The sequence below is a fragment of the Necator americanus genome, chromosome IV, assembly GCF_031761385.1.
Source record: "Necator americanus strain Aroian chromosome IV, whole genome shotgun sequence".
Classification (NCBI taxonomy): Eukaryota; Metazoa; Nematoda; class Chromadorea; order Rhabditida; family Ancylostomatidae; genus Necator; species Necator americanus.
Window position 1 is genome coordinate 17,236,018 of NC_087374.1, and position 19,818 is coordinate 17,255,835.

Below are 19,818 nucleotides of genomic sequence, written 5' to 3' on the forward strand. Positions count from 1 at the left end.
TTTTTGGTCAGCTCTAATAAATAAAGAACTCGAGAACCTCTTTGAGCCTTCTTCTCCTTGAATATTCATAGATTTAAATTTTCACTTTTAATTTTTTCTTTAAAATAAGTTTGCACAATCGTACGACTTCGCTTGTGTTTGACGTTGAAATTGCAATATAGATCATTTATTTATCAGTTCTCGTAAGGTTTTTCAGATACAATCTGATTGCGTCTTAGTAAGCTTCACTTCATATCTCTGTTAACGCCCTAACGTTAACGTCCTTTCCACTCAACTGGTTTTGAATGGTCCATCCTCGAATCACTATATGCCACAAGAAACATGTTTGTACATAGGGACATATTATGGACATGCATATTATTATGACACACTTATCATGCGTCTTTCAGACAAGTGCACAGTTCATGTTACATATTTTCGAAAAGGTTGACAATAAAGAATCGTAAGAGTAAGATATAGTAAGAAGAAGGAAAGTAAATTATTTATAAGATTGCATTGATTGGATGGATGACCACGAACAGACAATTTTTAGAAGTAGCCAAGAAGGGCAACCTTAGTAGATGACATTACTTACCAGTGGATTAGGGGACTGTCCAGGCTGAAAGATGCGGAGTCAAGAGTCCCTGAAGTTCCTGAAAAAGTCAACTCCACGCTAACACATGTTATTACATGTTATAACCAACAGTACCACCCTCGCAGATACTTTCGAAAGTAATCTGCGATGTTGTATGCAAGACACTAGATGAAAGTAGGTAAGCATCAAGTAGACGTCTATGCTCGCAGTAGAAGAAGTACAGTAGAGTGAAACGACATGAAGTTGCGTAAGCGGCTGCGCTCGAAGCGGAGCGGTGGAGCGGTTATGACCGAAGGAGGACCCTGGCTAGTACAACTTGTCGCTCGTCCTACCTCGATTCCAACCAATAGCTCCACATCGCCGTTTCGAGCGTAGCCGCTTACGCAGCTGCACCTTACTTCGTGTCGGTTTGATCCGACTTTACCTTTTGAAACAACACCTTAAAGAAGCTGTGATAGGTAACAGTAAACAGCAGAAGTAGTCATGTCATGACTATCTACTCACTATTCAAGTTTCAAATACTTGCATTAAAGGCATCACCCCACGAATCTGAGGTGGTTCGGATTTCAGGTGGAGTATTCATATACGGGATCGTAGATTATGGAGAGAGGGGTGATTCCGTCCATTTCTTCCTAATTTCCGTAAAAAAACGGTCCGGAAGAAACAGCTTCGGAGGCTCCGGCGCGTCATTTTCTACAAAAAGTTCGATTGGAGCGCGCCAGCCCCGTGTACGCGCCGCATCTTCCAGGCCTTTTTTTACGCTAATTAGAAAGAAAAGGAATCACTCCCTCTCCATAATCTACTATCCCGTATACTCTATATACTATATAGAGTATACGGGAGAGTAGATTACGGACTGTATACTCCACCTGCAGTCCACCCCAGATTCCTGGGTTGATGCCTTTAAATCACAAAGAATTCGCACACATATAATAGGGTCATGAAGCACGTACAGCACGCACGCCGTATGCGGCTTCTCTCGAGGCGCATTGCTGGAGCGTGGCGGCTGGGAGCGTGGTAAAACCTTTGCTGGCACCACCCATCGCTGCAGTTTGCTCGGGTCCCACCTGGGTCCCAACTGCTGCCTCCACCGTGCCGTTTCGAGCGCGTAAGCAAAACCGCAACTACACTCGTGATTCATGGCGTTTTGACCCGACTATAACCTCAGTTAAAAGAAAGCTCCCAACCCCGCCAAAGAGCCGCAAACACACGCGACCGCTAGCACGGTCGTTGAAATTGACTTAGATGAGCTCTAATCATTTTGGTAGATGCGGAACCGAGAAGGAAAAAATGCAGTGTTATTCGCGACCATGAGGGCGGCAACCAGCTGATCTCAATACCTCAACGAGTAAAGTAGGTACTAGTTCTTGCTAGGACAGCCGGGGGGAAATTGTGGTTGGGCGGGAAGGACACTCTGACGCGACAGAATCGAACTGTGCTAGTAGTGTCGTAGCGTGTACTAACCTGCACTCAGAGCGCAAAAAGGTCGTGGAGCACAAGTGAATATCTAAGTCACTTGGGGCCCTAAACGTTATGCATCAGTCTTGGAACATACACGACATGTAGGATAAAGCTACTAAGAAAAAAGGAAGACAAAGCTGGAACTACTACTGCCTTAACTTTACGAAATCTTCCAAACAAAAGGGGAAAATGTAGTTGGGGCACACTCAGTAGCGCCCTTTATTTCTGAACGATCTCTCGTACATTTTTCTCTTGTTAACTTCACCTTACATGTCATAGATTTTCAACACTGATGTTTAAGTCTTATTACTGAATTAGTTATTTACTTCCAGAAATAAAGGCTAAGGGCACTACTAAGTGCTTCCCCACAACCACATTTTAACCCAAACAAGTTTACCAGAAATGAATAGCTAAGTCATGTCATTGTTACGTCCAAAGAGAAAAGGACCGAAAATGGCTTCCATGGCAATCCACGACCGCCAAGCAAACAACAACCTTATTCGCACATTTTCGATTTGTATTCGCAAGTTGGTGGCCCACTGGGTCAACCTTTATGAAGGCGGTTTATATTCGCTATTTCTTCCGTTATTTCTTCTGTTCCTTCCGGGACTTCCGCAGTTGGAGAGAAATCGCTCCATCTGCCGCAATCCACGATCAGCGAGCCAGATAGTAATCAGGGTGAAGTAACGAAGAGTCAGCACGTCAGCAGCCATTCAAATGAAGTGGTTTAGCGACGAAAACGGTTCCTCTGCTCTATGGACGTCTCTGTCCCTGTTGTGCTCCATTACTTTTTTCGCGCTCTTAGTGAAAGTCAGTACATCTTGTTAAATAGAGTTGCGAGCCACACGGACCCTCGATCTCCTAGCAGCTTCCAGACGTCAGCAGGTATGTCATCAGGACCGGTTCGACCTTGTTCCACTTCATTTTTGCGAGGGCAGCACTGACTTCGACGGCAGTAATTGGTAGAACAGGACCCTCGAAGCTGGGAACAGTTGAGATCGGAGGATGACAGAACTCTTCGTTACACAAGTGGTTGTAGTACTCTCGCCATCTCTCCAGGATCTGACCAGGGCGGCGCAGAACGGCTCCATCAGCTCCCTTAACGATCTTGGTGTGTTCCATATCCAACGTTGAGCGATGTCGCACTCTGACTAAACGATACACTGCCCGCTCCCCTTCTCTGGTATCAAGCATGTCGTACACAGCCTTGTGGCAGTCCGACTTCGCCTTGGAGACTGCCTTCTTATCCTCCCTCTTCGCCGCTAGCTAAGCAACACGATCTTCAGGCTTACGTGTCCTCCACCAGAGCTTATACTTGGACTTCTTCTCACGAATTGCCGCCTGAACTTCCTCGTTCCAAAACCACGTAGCCTTTTGTACTTTGGGCTTACCTAGAGTCGTCTTTCTCAGAGTGTTCTCCGCGGTCAAGCGTATAACGCTGGAAGTAGACGACCACATTTCCTACACACTACGAGTAGGGTGGGGAAGTGCAGGTGGAGCCACGAGCGCAGAAAATATCTCCTTTCGATCATTCAGATTCCATCATTTGATGCGCTGTGTTTCAGTTCTTGGATGTCTCTTCCTTGAACGGGAGATTTTCAAGTCCATAACGAGCAGATGGTGTTGGGCAGCGACATGATCTGTAGGGATGACTTTTGAATCCTGCAGAAGTCGGCGATCTCGTCGGCGTAACATCCAGAAATCTATTTGTGTTTCACGACCGCCGCTGGTTTACGTGATCAAATACGATTTTCTTTTCCGATACTGCGTGTTAGCAATGATCAAGTCACTTGCAACAGCATACTCCAGGATTTGCAACCCATCGTCGTTGCGAGCTCCAAAACCGTATCCACCATGACAACTCTCGAACCCGTCTTTCCGAGAACCGACATGTCCGTTGGTCTCCTCTGATTAGAAGTACTTCTTCGCCTTCCAGGGATTGGACGTGCTGCTCAAGATCTTCCCAAAAGCGAGCCTTCTCTTCTTCACTACAGCCTATCTGTGGCGCATAAGCAGATACGACTCGCAGTTCCACTTCTCCTGTATCTACTTTTACAGCCATCAAGCGATCGGATAGTCGATCTACCGCTGTGACGCTATTTCTAAACGACTCGTTCAATATGATACCAACGCCATTGCGATTTGATGTGCCATGGTAGATGAGCTTGTAGCCATCGCCTAATTCCCTTGACTTGGAGCCTTTCCAGTGAGTCTCCTGTACACAACATATGTCAACACGGCGTTTTCTGAGACTGTCTGCCAGTTCACGACTTCTTCCAGTCAGTAAGCGTCCCAACGTTAATTGTTGCCAAGCGCACTGGATGTTGCTTGCGATGGACTAACTTCTTTGGCCGGCTCCGTCCTCTAGCCGGTAGCCCTCGCATATTTGCCACATTCCCCGGGCGAGGACAATGCGCGTCGCTTCTAGAGTACGCCCTAGCTTTTGAAGAACACATAGTAGACATTAGTAGTATAACGCGACGGGGTTGTTGTCCTCGGTCGGCTTGTCGCACTAGCAAGCTAGCAGCCTGGCACCGGAATCGTCGTACTACCCCTTCACTTAGATGCCTGTAGCCTTGGCCCAAGGACCGAGCTACTAGCCGGACACCTTTGTGGCTTGGTTGAACCTGCCGAGACGAAGTCTCGCCACCATAGCTGCCCGACGGCCAGGACCACCGCTGCGCGGCTTTGAGGCGTGAGGTAGGATTTGCAGCAGTGAACTACACGTAATTACGACGCGAAATACATTGGTAGCGCAGTTCGATTCTGTCGCGACAGGGTGCATTCAGATGGCGCTACATTTGTAGCCTCTCGCTCCATCCTCCAACACCTACAGTAAGGTTATAGAAGGACGAGCCAACAATAGAGTACAGAAACGAAGAATTAACATCTGCTTCGCTAACTCTCTGGGCAGCTTTTAAAACCACTAAAAATTGTATAGCGATCGGTATTAATGTGTGGCATGCTGGGAGAAGCGCAGGCACTGTTCCATCGCATCTCAGCGCCAATAAAACACGCGCAATTCTAATGGGTAAATACAGAACGAAGGGCAGTTGAGTAGGCAGCAGTCACAAAAGGACGAGTTTGCAGCTGCCCTTAGATATCGTAATGAAAGATAACGACGGTATAGAAACTGCGAGCAAATTCACATTTTGATATTCATATCGGTTTACTTAGGGGTTACTATTGAATACTAGTTTACTCTCTTTTGGCACAGACGACCACTAGAATATCTACACACACATCTACACTATGGACGGAAATCTGTAAGTGATACAAACAAAGTAATACAAAAAGAAACAGAAATCAGCGAAGTATCGCAACGATTTATGCATCGAGATACCGAAATATCTACACACACACATCTTCACTCATGTTTTGATCTACAACTCCTAACATGCGATCTCAGAGGTGGTGTCATCGGATGCATTTTCTTTTCTATTGCGCACATTTTTTTGATTTTAGTAATAAATTAAATCTTGTTCCAAAAAGTTGGGAAATAAAGTCTCGGGAGTGTTAGCATCGTTTTGTCATGTACTCGGCTCAAAGCGACATGAAGCACGGTGCAGTTGCGTGAGCGGTTGAGCTCGAGGCGGCGTGCTGGAGATGGCGGTCGCAATCGACGTGGGACCATTGCGAGTTACAGCGATGGATGGTGCTTTTAGGGTTATCCCCTGGACCGTAAACGCTCGCCGCGTCGAGCGCAGCCGCCTGCACAACTGCACCGCGCTTTACGTCGTTTTGGCAACACCATGCTTAGTTTTGAATCGAAAATTTGGGACGATTGGTGCATTCAATCTGTAGCTTGAGGTTGCTACATTAGGTCATTTATGAAGAAGACTGCACTTATACATTACTCAGCCAGTCACATCTTTTAACATGCATATTTTTTCCTTACCCAGGAATAATAGTCTATATTTCATGTTTGTTTTTAAGTTGTATAAATAATGAAAGACTCCCTTGGGGTGCTGTTCAGTTGTGCTCATTCTTTTGCGGGAGCCGGGCTGGCTCAATTCCTGCCTACTAACGGGATGATATCCACCAATGTGAGTCAAGAGGACAGAAGTCACAACAGACATAAACTTTCGTTACTAAAGAGTCATGATCGTGGACTTTAATCTAGCCACTCTGTTTAGGTTTTACTGCAAAATATGCTGAGTATGTTAATTGTTCTCGCCACACTGAAGCTTGTTTTATGCTCTAAACCGCAACAATTGGTGAGTTGCTTGTTATTAAGTGAACCCAGAAAATCCTTTATGACACGACTGTTATAGGATGAACAAATGGGATTGGTACGTTTCGAGCTGAAGAAATTTGATCTCAGAAAGGCTTTCTTTCACCGTATTATCCAAACGACTTGATCTATAGTGCATTATCGAGCTCGGATTGCTGTCGAAGTTGAAAACTATGTCGCATTGTCAAATGCGACATAGTTTTCAACTTCTCCCAGTTGACTGCGAGCCTATCATCGCAGTACATCTATTCCTGAATGTAGTATGTTTTATCCAAGTGAATAAACGCGCTCTGGCTAACAAACGGATGTCGGATATACCGTTATCTCATCAGAAATTCATTTTTGTGTTGGGCGCGTAGACTCTTGGGTTCTTGGCCTGTATCGTTCCGAAGAATAATGGGTGGTCCAGCATGTCTTCATTGCTACAGATGACCGGACAGTACCAAGGCGAAGTTTATGCAACAGATATCAAGCAACAACTACTATACGTGGGCCATACCCATAACTACTTGAGTTGCAGTGAGATTACGATAAGAGACCATTATCGGTATGATGATAATTGCAAACAAAGAAGTCATGCAGCGGAAATACACATATGTCCGCCTTGACCCTAGATATGCTCATCCAACCAGTGATTAAAGGCAGCGTACCACGAATCTGGCGTGGTGAGGGGATCCACGGCAAAAGTAAGAGATGCAGTTGTAGATTGCAAGATGAAGGGCTCCTCTCGTTAATCTAAAAACGGCGTGGGAAGCGCTCTAGAGCTTGCGAGGAATGTTAGAACGCTCCTGTATGTATACGTTTTGGTCCCGTTAGCAACCCGTTCACAGGTTTCACATAAATAGGCTGTCGAGAAGAACTCACTGGCTTTCGACCGCTGCGCAGCTTGAGGCAGCACGTGTACGAAAGTGGAGCGCTGCAACTGAAATCGTCGTGAAAAACGGAGTCTTTCACGCTATTTTTTTCAAACTACAATAAGGTAGAGAGGAGCCGAACCTCCGCTCCTCTCTGCCTATCTTTAAGCCTGGCAACGAACTGCCATTTTAACGAGTTCAGGAGAACGGGAAAACCAGTTAGCCCTTGGGTAGCATGGCCAGAAAACGAAATGGCAATGATTTCACTTTATTTGTATTTATCCGTGCAAGAACAGGCTCTGGTGGCTGGATTCCAGCGCCGTAGCGAAGTTTTGTGGAATTACCGTGGCGCAGACGGTTCCTCTCGAGACAGCGTATCACGAAGCTGGGTCTTTGTGGGTACAGATAGAGTTCGTGTAGATTACGAGAATGAATGTGGTCCCGCTCAATTCCTCTAGTAATCCCAAGAAGTGAACCGCACTGGTTCCCACGAAACACGCTAGAACGAGCTATCTCTGTGCACGCATCCACGAGTGAGAGGCTGATTTAATAAAATCCTATTAAAGCCGCCTATTAAAGTAAAACGAATGAATGCCAATAAATGGACTGCTGAAGGAGCTGGAACGCAAACATGAAAACCACGTCCTAACCTACGCCATAGACATTAAAGCGGTTCCCACGCTGTTTCTCATGACGATTACGAGGAATTGAGCGGGGCCACGATCCTATCCGTAATCTACACCAAGAACTCCACGTGAACTCCACATTCCTGAGAACGTCCTCAAAGCTAACTTAGACAAGGCAATTTGACAGTCTTCTTGTGATATGACGAGAAAAGACGGTTTCTATGTCTACGTTGATGTCAATTATTGACATTTCCACATCATTTTCATCCACCGTTACACCACATCTACTGTTGTGTGAAGTTCTTCGTAATGGCGTTCCAAAGTGTGTAAGTAGCCGCGTAACAGTATATTCATGCAGTCGAGTTTCTCCGTCGCATCGCTGGAGACGATGCTACTAAAGCCCCCCCCCCCATTTGTCCGAATCGCCGAGGTGTCTTTGTTGCATAACTTTCTCGAAGGTGCTGTCGTTTTCCAACATGAAATCCAGATAACACAATTGATCCACAAATTCAACTGGTTACTCGTCCATCATGATGTCCGCTCTAGGTCTCGAGAAGACCCAAAACTGTTTACATTTGTCAGATCGAAGCCATGATCCGTAGGCGACAGCTAGTTCTGATATAATGTTCGCAATTCGTACTGCCATTTGAAGTGGACATTATTATATCGTCAACGTTTTCAAGATTGACCAAAAGAAGTGCTGATGGTGCTGTAACCACATCAACAAGACACAACTCAACTTCTATTCACATGACACCATCAATTTAACATATTCGAAATTTCGTATGTTTCGAGAAACCATAGTCGAAAATTAGCCGAATGACAGGTGGAAAATGTGAAATTCGGTAGCTGGCAGAAGAGGAGAAACGCCAAATTGTAGGAGAAGCAAATTTAGTGGAATGTTGAAATATTGGTATTTAAATATTTCCATTTTTACTCTAAAAAATCAATGAATTATTTTTAAATACTGATTAAGCTGCATAATATCATGATCATGGTATATAATAACGGGCTTATTCTGTCACGTGTGTGTGTATGTGTATGTATGTGTGTGTATGTGTGCGTGCGTGCGCGTGTGTGTGTGTGTGTGTGTGTGTGTGTGTGTGTGTGTGTGTGTGTGTGTGTGTGTGTGTGTGTGTGTGTGTGTGTGTGTGTGTGTGTGTGTGTGTGTGTGTGTGTGTGTGTGTGTGTGTGTGTGTGTGTGTGTGTGTGTGTTTCCTTGCACGTTTGCCTCAGGTTGGTATTATGCCTCCCTGAAAAAGTGGAAGCAAGGATGAAGAACACCCATACTTCGGGCAATGCTTTAAAATTGTGTCTATATTATATTGGTATCGAAGGAGTGTCTGAAGCTGAACTTTGCATATTCTCAAAATGTAGAACTGACGCGTTTAGAGAGAAAACTATGGGATCTTTCACCTTTATTTATAGTAAGAAAAGAAAAGAAAACGTTGTTAGAAAAGCAGAATTCTGATTTAATAGAAAATGTTACAACTATTAATTTTCGACTAATTTTGATTAATTGATCAGTGAAGGCGAGCGATAAGAACATGACAGAAAAGTCTGAAGTCCTGCTTTAGCCGGACGTTCGGATTGGTACTATGTAATAACGAGCTTAGTCTGTGTGTTTGTGTGTGTCTGTCTTTCCGTGTGTGTGTCGCTCTATTTGTCTCTGTGTGTGTACATGTGTCTGTCTTTCTCTCCGCATGTGTATGTTTGTGTCTGTCTCTCCGTGTATATGTTTGTGTGTGTCTCTGTGTGTGTCTGTTTGTCTCTCCGTGTGTGTGTGTCTGTCTGTGCGTGTGTCTGTGTGCGTTTGTCTGTGTGTCACTAAATTCGAAAAGGGGGGTGCGACGGGTCCACTCGGCGTCGGATTGGTACGCCGGCGCCAATTATCCATAAAATGGGGTGCGACGGGTCCACCGAGTTGGTGCGCCCGCGCCACAAGGCGGTAGGATGGGGTGAAGCGGGTCCAACAACGTGGGATTACTGCATCATAGTGCAACTGCATCGCGCAGTAATTTCGTGTGCATGTTGAGAAAAGTAAAAGGTTCGTTGCAACCGTTTCATAGCCAGTGCCGCTGGCGCTGCCCGTGCTGCGCTTCATTTCTGTGACTCCTCCACATCTGTCTTTCCTTGCACGCTTGCCTCAGGGTGGTACATGCCTTCCTCGCAAAATGAAAACACGAATGAAACCGTCCGCTTAAGTAGTAGCAAACAGTTTGCGTAATCTGAGACGAAACGTTATCTTTATCAGTACAATGATGTCCTCCGCGTCATTCTATGTTAAACATCATTCTGTGATAGCTATTGGGGAGAATAGAAGGAGAAAACCCATACTTAAGGTAATGTTTTCAAATTGTATCTAAATTATGTTGGTATTGAAGAAATGTTTGAAGCTGAAGTTTGAATGTTCTTCAAATGTAGAGATGACGCGAATTGAAAGAAAACTATGAAGTCTTTTGCCCATATTTTCAAAAAAAAAAAAAAAAAAAAAAGAAGAAGGCGTTGTTAGAAAAGCACAATTATTACATTGCAGAAAATGTCACTATTATTAATTTTCATTGAACAGTGATGGCGAGCGAAGGAAACACCACAGGAAGTCTGAGGTTCGGCTTTAGCCGGGCGCTCAGACTGGTTTAATTATACGTGGTTTGCAGCGGTTTAAACGTGGATTTAATAGAATTTAATGTCTAAAAAAGCTCACATTTTGTGCACATTCCTGAAGGTCCTGAAGATCGCAAATAACTTCGCGACAAAAAGACGAAGGGTAATATTTCAGGTACTTTTTCAGAGAAGAAAGTTCGCTATACGAAATAGTTATAGCGCTCTTTTTTGCGAATTCCCATTCTTTTGGAGTTTAGATGGAAAAAGATAAGAAAGTATCACTTTCCAATATTTTTCCCATCGAAAATTTGGAAAAAAAAACGGCGAGGCCCTGGAGATCGACTGATGTAGGATCTGAGAGAGAAAATCGTTGTCTACAATAAACTGAAAGGAGACTTGCTTCGCACTAAGTTACTCCGAGTAATTAATTTTTTGCTCAAACTCTTAGTTCTCAACGCACAAGCAAAAATCGGGATTTCGGCAAGCTTTTCCATTCCTGAATAATGGGGGGAGGGTGGGGGAGCACTCATAAATTCAGATGTAGGGACTAAGAAAGACTCCATATGCCGAGATTCTGAATTTCTCCTTTCCGGCTTGTTTGGTCCTCTCAAATTTTAGATGGGAGAAGTCCAAAATAAAGTCAAAAATTCCAATTTATTTATTTAAATTCCAATTCCATTTAACGTCCAAAAAAACTAGGAGGTCGCAGAAAACAGCGTTGTGAATGCTTTGTAAGGCAAAGTTTCTTCTATGAAAACCTTACAGAGTATTTCTCTGTCTTCATATCACGAAGCTATTCCGGTATTCCAGAGCTAACAATGTGCATAGTATTAGATCTTTTTGATCATTAAATTCCATTAACTCCACTTTAAACTAATTACATCTACTTACAATTACTTACAATTCTTCATTTCTTTGGAGAAGTTTCAGCGTCCAATTTCTTTTGCAAGAATGTGACTCAGCCGGGTGTCGAACTCATTGTTACATTGTCAACACGTTATACATTTTCAAAACAAAAAGTTGCTGCTTCCATACTGTCCTTCGCCTGAAGCTAAATGTACTATTTTGAAATGGATGTAACCACTTAATATTATTCAGTGTAACCACTCTGAACGGACTTCAGACATTCTGCGGCGCTTCGGGCGAGTTCACTGATCAATGAAAATTAATAGCAACGGCATTTGCTGTCAAATTAGATTGTGGCCTTTCTAAAAGTACTTTCTTCTTTTTTGTATAAAATTAGGCGCAAGATTTCATAGATTTCTTTCTAAATGCATCAGTTCCACATTTGGAGATCGTTTAAACTTCATGTTTAAATACTCCTTCGATACCAACATAATTTAGACACAATTTGAAAGCATTACTCTAGGTATGAGTTTCCTCCCTGTTTTCTCCAAAATAGTTATCACAGAATGATGTTTTAACATAAAATGACGTGAACAACATCATCGCAGTGATAAAGATAACGTTTCACGTCATATCATGTAAACTGCACTATTTAAGCAGCGGTTTTCATTCGTGTTTCCACTTTCTGAGGAAGGCACGTTACCAACCTGAGGCAGACGTGCAAGGAAACAGATGCACGAAGTCATAGAGCAATGAGCACTATGGTCATGGCGAAACCAACTCGACGCCGGTGGACCTGCCGCACCCCATTTTATAGCTTTCTTGCGTCGCAGTTCAATTGCAGTTCCTTTGCAGGGGCCGTTGCACCTCCTTTTTCGAATTTCGTGACACACAGGCAAACACACACACACGCACGTACACGCACACGCACACACGTGACAGAATAATCCCGTTATTACATAGCATGATCATGATATTTTGTTATGTATGTAATTGTCTAATATTATGTAATATTTTGTCCTAGTGATCATGATATCCTCCATTCATTACTGCCCACCGCCCATTCCCTTCCCGCCCCCTTCCTTTGCGGTCGTAAAGAGTGAGGATCCTTTGCAACCTCTCTCTTTAGGACCCCCAACAAAAAAACCTTACCACGCGATTGGCAGTTGTCCAAAGTGCTTTGAAGCCTAGAAGAGATAACTGCATATTCATGACGGGTGAATTCTTTGCGATGTTTGACAAGCCGATCCTAGTTTATCCGATCCAAAATCTTCTAGGCTACAAACAGCAATTAGTCTTTTTGAACTATTTGATGATATAATGAAAGCCCAAAGTTTATATTACCAATAACCAAGAGAACGATAACCAAGTTGCATATTCCAGGAGGTCAGCGATGATGATGGAGGAAGCGTAAGTCATGTTCTTTTTCGTGACAGGACGTTAATGAAGAAATGTTCAAAACAAAGATTTGAAATAATATTAGATTTCAGATTTTTTAAAATAACATCAATGCACTTTCCTTCCCCGAAAACAACTTTGATGGGTCTTTTTCGCGTATACACGATTTTGCCTGATTTTGTATTTTGTTCCGAGTTTGGCTAATTTCCTCTTCAGTGGCGATCAGCCTCACTTCATCAAAATAAAAAAAAATATTTCCATTTATGTTACAGACTCTTATAATAAGTTAAGGCTCCTCGACGGTTAACACGAAGCAGCAGAAGCAATAAAAAGCGACGAGCTAGAAGAGCTAAAACAAGAAGAATGCAAATACAAAGAATGCCACAACAACGTGAAGGCGTAGGCGGACCAATGTCTGACGAGGTGATTTAATAGACTCGATGTAAAAATTAAGCCGATGCCCTGAGTATAGTGAACTGTTGAGTTTCGATACGATTCCAATTCCGTAATGATGTATACATTCATTTTCAACTACACGACATATTATACCATTCAGTGAGTGACTTGACTTTTGAAAGATTCTGAAATTCCTTTCTCCTGTTCTATTTGATATCAAACTTTCTCATTATGAGAGCATGCGCCCATTTGGTTCCTCGACTTATTTCCTCACGCATGCTAGTGACTTTTATAGCCATTGATAAGAAGCAAGCGCCGGTAATTTGAGATCGGTTTTGTCTGTCATTCACCAGCTAGTAGTACAAAAGAGTTACTTCATACGTGGGTAATTAAATGCCAGTAAAAATGTAATATGGGCAAAAGGGTGCAGTGTGCAGAACTAGAAAAGGTGATGTATGAGACATTAGGGACGCGAAAAAAAAACGCAAAAAGAGTAAAATAAGATACAAGTGCAACCTAAAGCCATCCCAGTAGCAGTAAAAAAATGAAAACCCTTCACAGATGACTTCATGTTGTTTGTGTGTTGATCAACCTACGAATAAACATACATAATTCATTCCACGATAATCAGTGTCTAAACGTTTATCCATGTATGTATCTAAAGCCAATTAGTCGCGTCGCTGTCGGTCAAACGCGACCCTGCTCTGACGCGTAGGCTAAATTCAGGGGACTCCCTGTGTGCCAGGATCGACTCATGTTTGTGTATCGGCCAAAAGCCTGCAATGAAGTGACTGGGGTGCAAGGGAGGCGGTCCGGAGTCACTTCCACCTAATAAGCTCCATTTGTCTACTGAGAATGCAACGCTCCCTCAAAACGGATGGGACTAGAGGCCGGCACCCTGGCCATGGGTTTTGAAATTATATGTATGTTACAGTAATAAGAGTCTCCTGACATCGAAGCAAACCATGGTACGGTAACACTAGGAAGGACGGGGTTGGAGGAGTCCTCTAGTTCATCGAAACGGAAAAGGACTCGAATGACGTTAGCATCGGATGGGGTCATTGAAGATTAGATGATGAAAACTGGAAAGTCTATTTGCAGGGTCATCAAACTGACCGAGACTAGATAACAGTACCCACTGCGCGCCGTTTATGAAATTGGGGAACTGTCTTTAGGAACATGCGACACTTGAGTAGTTGGTAGAGTTTGTGTCCTCGTCAACATGAGTATAAGAAAGAACTTCGACTCCTTCGAACAGCTCGAAAGCCGTATAGAACCTCGACATTTGAGAAGATGTGGATCAACGCCAGCTTCGTCTCTTTTCTTCGGTTATGCTCCATCGTCGAAGAAAAAGAAATCGAAATTTTCTTTATGGACATAGAGAGGTTCTTCAGAGAAGATTATATATATCACATATACTACAAAGGTATTGTTGGTGATTTCAACCTCAGAAAAGTCCTGGAAGAACAAATGAGGAACTTCACATTGTGACCTAGGGTCTATAATGAAATGACCAAGAGGAGAGGCATTCCGAGTTCATCATGCGAACATCCACGGAAACTTGCAATTTCAGAAGCCCTCTTCTCTGCTGTAACGTATTAATCGCCCGGTGGAGGCCACCTTAACGAAATAGACAACATCTTCATCAGTAAAAGATGTTGCCTGTGGGATGAGGCTGTTGTACCAAAGTTCCATGCGGAATTGAACCATCGTCTCCTTCGATTGAGATTTCTCTTCACAAGAAAAAGAGAAACGGTCGCAAAGTTCAAAGAGCGAAGTCCCAGTACCGTCAATAAGTGGCATCTGTTCTCTACGCTGGCAGACTTCTTGAAACTAACGCAATGGATAACATCGACGAGGAGTACGATCGGCTCGTTCACGACTGTGCGAAGAAAGCAAGGAGATTTAAAACCACTAAGAGACACCTGTCCTTAGAACTTCCTGAACTAATGCGCCATTGTGGAGCTGCACGGGTCACAAGTAACCGAGAACTCACGTCACGCAAAGTTTTGAAGAGAGGCAATAAAAGAAGGCTTTAAGAAAAGAGCAGAAGTGCCGGTCAAAGCTGCAGAAGCGCAAAAGAGCATTCGCTGTGCACATCGCGAATTCGCCAATCGCAAGACGAAGATGAATGTGCGGTGCTACTCAACTGGAACAACCTCTGCATCAAGAAGGGAAATAGAGAAAATCATCTACGACTTCTACCCTAATCTCTTCGACAGCCATCCCCAGTTGCCTCCTCATTGTCTGAAGGAAGGACATATTAAGTACATTATTACATTATTAAGTACATTACCGTACCAAGACCCTTCGAAGTACCACATGATATCGTGTTGATAAGAAATAGTGCTGTTCCCAACCCCGAAGGAAGCCAGTGTTTCTTTGTTTGTTTAAACAGTTGAAGACCAGCAACACCGTGTTGTTGTATAAGAAGAGGGACCCACATGACATTGGTGACTATCAACAGGAATGAAGGAAAATTAGATGAAAGGCAGCCAAGAGAGCAAGCAGGGTTTCCAAGAAGATTCAGAACGGTTGACCAGATTCAACGTTGTTTCGAAACTCGTCGAGTTATCGTGAGAGTACAGATGTCGCTACGTCTCTCCTTCATCGACTAAAAAATTGTCTTTGACTCAGTTGAGATGGAAGCGGCCATGGAAGCTTTGAAAAACCAAGGCGTCTTTACTCAGTGCATAAAGGTACTTCGAAAGTTATAATGTACCTTTGTGACCGGCATTTCATCATTCTACAAGAATATCATCATCGATCACTTAGAATATTTTCACGGCCTCTTCCGGGAACGCAGTGCAAAAGTTGGACTGAGGCGTCATGGGAGTTAGGGTCGATAGTCGGAAACAACACTATCTGCGGTTTGCTGATGACGTTGTTTTGATAACCTCTAAAATCAGCCAAGCGGAACAAATGCTGTCCGGATTTGACGAAACATGGAGATGCATCGGTGTTCAAATGAATCTGCAAAAGACGATTTTCATGAGAAACGGATGGGTCCCGGATGCCCTTTGTACGCTTTGCGGAATCCGAATGCGCCAGGCACGTTTATCTGGAGAGATGGGCTTGCGTAAGAGCGTCAAGGATGATGCAGTGAAAAAATGCAGTGTGCTCATTGAACAATCGAAAGAGTGGTGATAGGAGCATTCTGCTTCACACAAGTGAGGGACGGGACTCGAAGTTTCGTCGTGCATCACCGACTGAAGATTAGAGGCGACGCATTTCCCAAGGAAAGCAAAATGAGGTGGGCCGGAGACATGATGTGTTCCAACGATGACTGCTGGGCCAGAGCCATTAGCGAACGGGTTCCACGATATTAAGCGCACAACAGGAAGACCACCGACCAATAGTCAGACTTCTTGACAAAGTCCTTTGAAGAAAAAATTTGATAATCTGCGTGTCCTACGCGAAAGGAGAAAACACGCGACTCTTGCATACGATCGGGACAGATGGAGGTATTGCCGGCGCACGCTTGAGCAAATAGAAAGAACGGGAGTAAAAGTGATCCAGATGATCAAGCATATGGGAGAGAGGATATGTGTTTTTTCCATGTTCGACTGTCTTTGAATCCTGGCAGGCATGTTGGAATAGTAGATTTTTTATTGATTTGCTTTAGCTGTGGCCAAGATTGGTAATTATCTTTATTAACAGCAACGTTTCGGCGTTATTGCCTTGGTGTATGTTATTTATGTTTTATTTGTTTTCTAATAGGAGAAACCGCCCGCACCTCCTGCTCCTCGTCTCAACATTAGAGCACCAGCGGAAACAAAGATGAGAGCAACGTTCGATCCTAATTATCAGACATTAGTCGGACTCAGCAACGATGATGTTTTCAAAGCCAAAGTAAGTGAAAGAGTTTCCCAATATAGAGATCAAAAGCAGTAATAATCTGAACATTTAGTAGTACATCAACCATTAAATTCCTAAGTTTTGAGAAATGCAGAAATCGGAAGGACTGTGGCAGTACTGTTTGCAAGATTTATACAATTTCACGTCGACCACCTATACTCTATATTTTTGATAATGAGCGTCAACGAAAGAAACAGCATGGTTGAATCTCTCACGGAGTACAGTACCCGAAATGTTCTCGCCAATCAAAACTGGATAAGGAATGACGTCAATAAATGCAGACGGTTATAGACTATGAGCGTATATTGCACCCGATACAGTCGCCTTCCTTTCGATTCTGAAAGATCTGTCAATTAATAATAAAGAATAATCTGTCAATTATCGTACTCCGGGTTCACCCGGAAAAAAAGAGCTAGGTGGTGCTTAATAAGAGAACTTTAAAGGATGGCGGGAAACCGTTCGGTGGTGGTGGCGGTGGTGGCGATGCTGGTGGAGGAGGTGCCTTCGAAATTCGTCCACCTGCTGATACGGGAATGAAAGCAACGTTTGATCCCAATTATCAGACACTGGCAGGACTTAACAACGATGAAGTGTTCCAACCGAAGGTAAGCCTCTCAACTCTAGGATTGTAGCCTGTTTCTTGTTTCTTTATGAAGGACAACTTATATCATTCAAGGGTGGTGGAGGTGGCGGAGGTAACTTGAAAATTAGACCACCAACAGATAATAGGGGAGGAAAAGTTGCGACATTTGATCCGAATTATCAGACCCTTGCGGGGCTGAAGAACGAAGACATCTTCAAACCGAAGGTAATCTTTTATTCGGTTCTATTGCCTAGAATGTGCGAGTGTAGTGTAGCGGTTAGAGGTTCCGCTCTCTGCACCATGGATCGGGGGTTCGAATCCGACCTAGTATTCACCAAGCCTCTCATTCCCCTGGGGTCGATAAATTGGTGCCAGGTATACCTGGGAGGATAAAAACACTTATTTGGCACATCAGCAAGCCACCCAAGTCATAGTATAGGCCAGTCACACGTTCGTGAACCACAAACGATCCTGAATTGAAGTGAACGGGGGCGCGTTCCAAGCGGATTGACCAACGCAAGACTTTTTATCCTTTATACTTTATTGTCTAAAGTGGAGCGTAGAGCCAAGTATAATAAAAAGAAATTTCGGACAGGAAAAAACGGTTGACGCGTCGCAATCAGGCAGCTGGAACATTGCACGCCAACTTTTCTATGGTTCTTACAATATTTCATCCTGCTTCTAACTTCAGTAAAATAAAGATTACAGAGCACAGGAAAAGGACTAGCTGGAGGCAACCTAAACATTCGGCCGCCTAAAGACACCAGAGGAAAAAAAGTTGCAACGTTTGATCCAAATTACCAGACCCTTGCAGGATTGAATAATGATGATGTTTTCAAACGAAAGGTTATTTTACAAGTATTCCAGTTTCACCTGATAGCTCATAATTATCTTTCTGTGTTGCATCACTTAGACAATCTCCTGCACGACGATACATAAACTTGTAGGTTTTCGTTATATATTATCAGTGCTATAATCAAAACAGAAGGTATTTCCGCTTCTTCAAAAGGCTACTGTCTTTCACAGTCCATTAACGTCCTTACCTTCTTTGACCATTTTCTCCCTATTTTCTTAGCATTCTCTTTTTTAGCTTGTTAATTGCTTGGACCCTTTCTTCCTGACTTTTCATTACAAATCTTTGTTCAACTAACGACTATATGTCATACTTTCTTTTTTTGTTGTTATATTCTTATCACAATGTTACAGGATGAGCAAAAAGGGTCAGGTGAAGGCAAATTGAACATCAGACCACCCAAAGGAGGAGGCAAAGTTGCAACATTTGATCCTAATTACCAGACATTAGCTGGTCTAAACAATGATGACGTCTTCAAACGAAAGGCATGTCAAACTTTGCTTTATGGGCACAACATTGTAGATATGACTTTCAAAGTTATAAACTAGTATTAAAGTAATCGTTTAGTCATACCGGGTTTCACCGAAAATACCTGTTCAGGATGATGATGACCAGGGCCCAAGAGGTGGAGGAAATCTAAAAATTAGACCTCCTAAAGACGCTAGGGGCGGGAAAGTTCCAACATTTGATCCGAACTATCAAACACTTGCTGGAATGAAGAATGAAGACGTTTTTAAACCTAAGGTAAATTCATATAGCTTTGTTATTTTCCAAAAGGCCAAGTAAGTTTTCCCTTCCCAAGCCTCCTTCTTCGGTCAATTTCAAATTTTAACTCTGCAGTTACCAAAGGCTTCGGTTATCACGAAAACAAACAACAATAAGACGCGTATGCCTCCATGCACTGTTTTAACTATATCTTAGGATATCTTATCTATCTATATTAGAATTTTTCGTCTTCTCCAGAAAACAAAAGCGCTCAGTATAGAGAAATTGTGAGTAGGGAAGTTGTAGTGAATTGTTATCTACGATTAATATCTATGTTACATCAATTTTTATCTGAAGAAAGAAAAAGAACCTATAAAAATAAACAAGAAGGGCAACTATGCGTATCTTTGGTTTTGTGTCAAAGTGAAGTCGTTTTACAGTGTGTTGTACGAATCTTCATTCCATAAATTCCATCCTCCTTCATGGAATGAAGATCCGTACCTAGAAGTATTTCGCATTCTCCATTGCAGGATGGTGGTGGTTACGGTGGTGTTGGCGGCGCCGGGGGTAGAGCTGGAGGTGCGCCGAAAGTTCAGAGACCTGCGCAACATAAGGTTGTCGCTACGAATGATCCAAACTATCAGGTCAATATTTTTCATGCTTGCAGTTCTCCTACATAAATAAAGCTTTACAGCTGTACTTTTTCCAGACGTTGGCAGCCATAAATGCTAATATTTTCGGTGAAGATAAAAAGAAAGCAAGACCAAAAAGTCGAGATGAAGATAAATGGTCAACTTACTAGCTGTTCATCAATTATTTGCACAAA

At 43.2% G+C, this 19,818-nt stretch overlaps 2 protein-coding genes across 2 annotated transcripts; one reads left to right on the forward strand and one right to left on the reverse strand.

The window, feature by feature from the left end:
* Positions 1 to 2,896: 2,896 nt before the first annotated feature.
* Positions 2,897 to 4,688, reverse strand: RB195_001632 (uncharacterized protein; the record flags this gene model as incomplete). The annotated part of the gene is made up of 3 exons (XM_064198517.1): positions 2,897 to 3,301; positions 3,840 to 4,250; positions 4,644 to 4,688. The coding sequence occupies 3 exons, from the start codon at positions 4,686 to 4,688 to the stop codon at positions 2,897 to 2,899; spliced, it is 861 nt and encodes a 286-aa protein (XP_064054398.1).
* Positions 4,689 to 5,982: 1,294 nt separating this feature from the next.
* On the forward strand, positions 5,983 to 19,794 carry RB195_001633 (uncharacterized protein; the record flags this gene model as incomplete). The annotated part of the gene is made up of 13 exons (XM_064198518.1): positions 5,983 to 6,081; positions 6,172 to 6,252; positions 6,310 to 6,327; positions 12,583 to 12,609; positions 12,889 to 13,020; positions 16,714 to 16,845; positions 17,295 to 17,456; positions 17,528 to 17,659; positions 18,143 to 18,280; positions 18,641 to 18,772; positions 18,888 to 19,031; positions 19,523 to 19,636; positions 19,702 to 19,794. 13 exons carry the CDS (start codon positions 5,983 to 5,985, stop codon positions 19,792 to 19,794), a joined length of 1,404 nt encoding a protein of 467 aa, XP_064054399.1.
* Between the last annotated feature and the right edge of the window lie 24 nt (positions 19,795 to 19,818).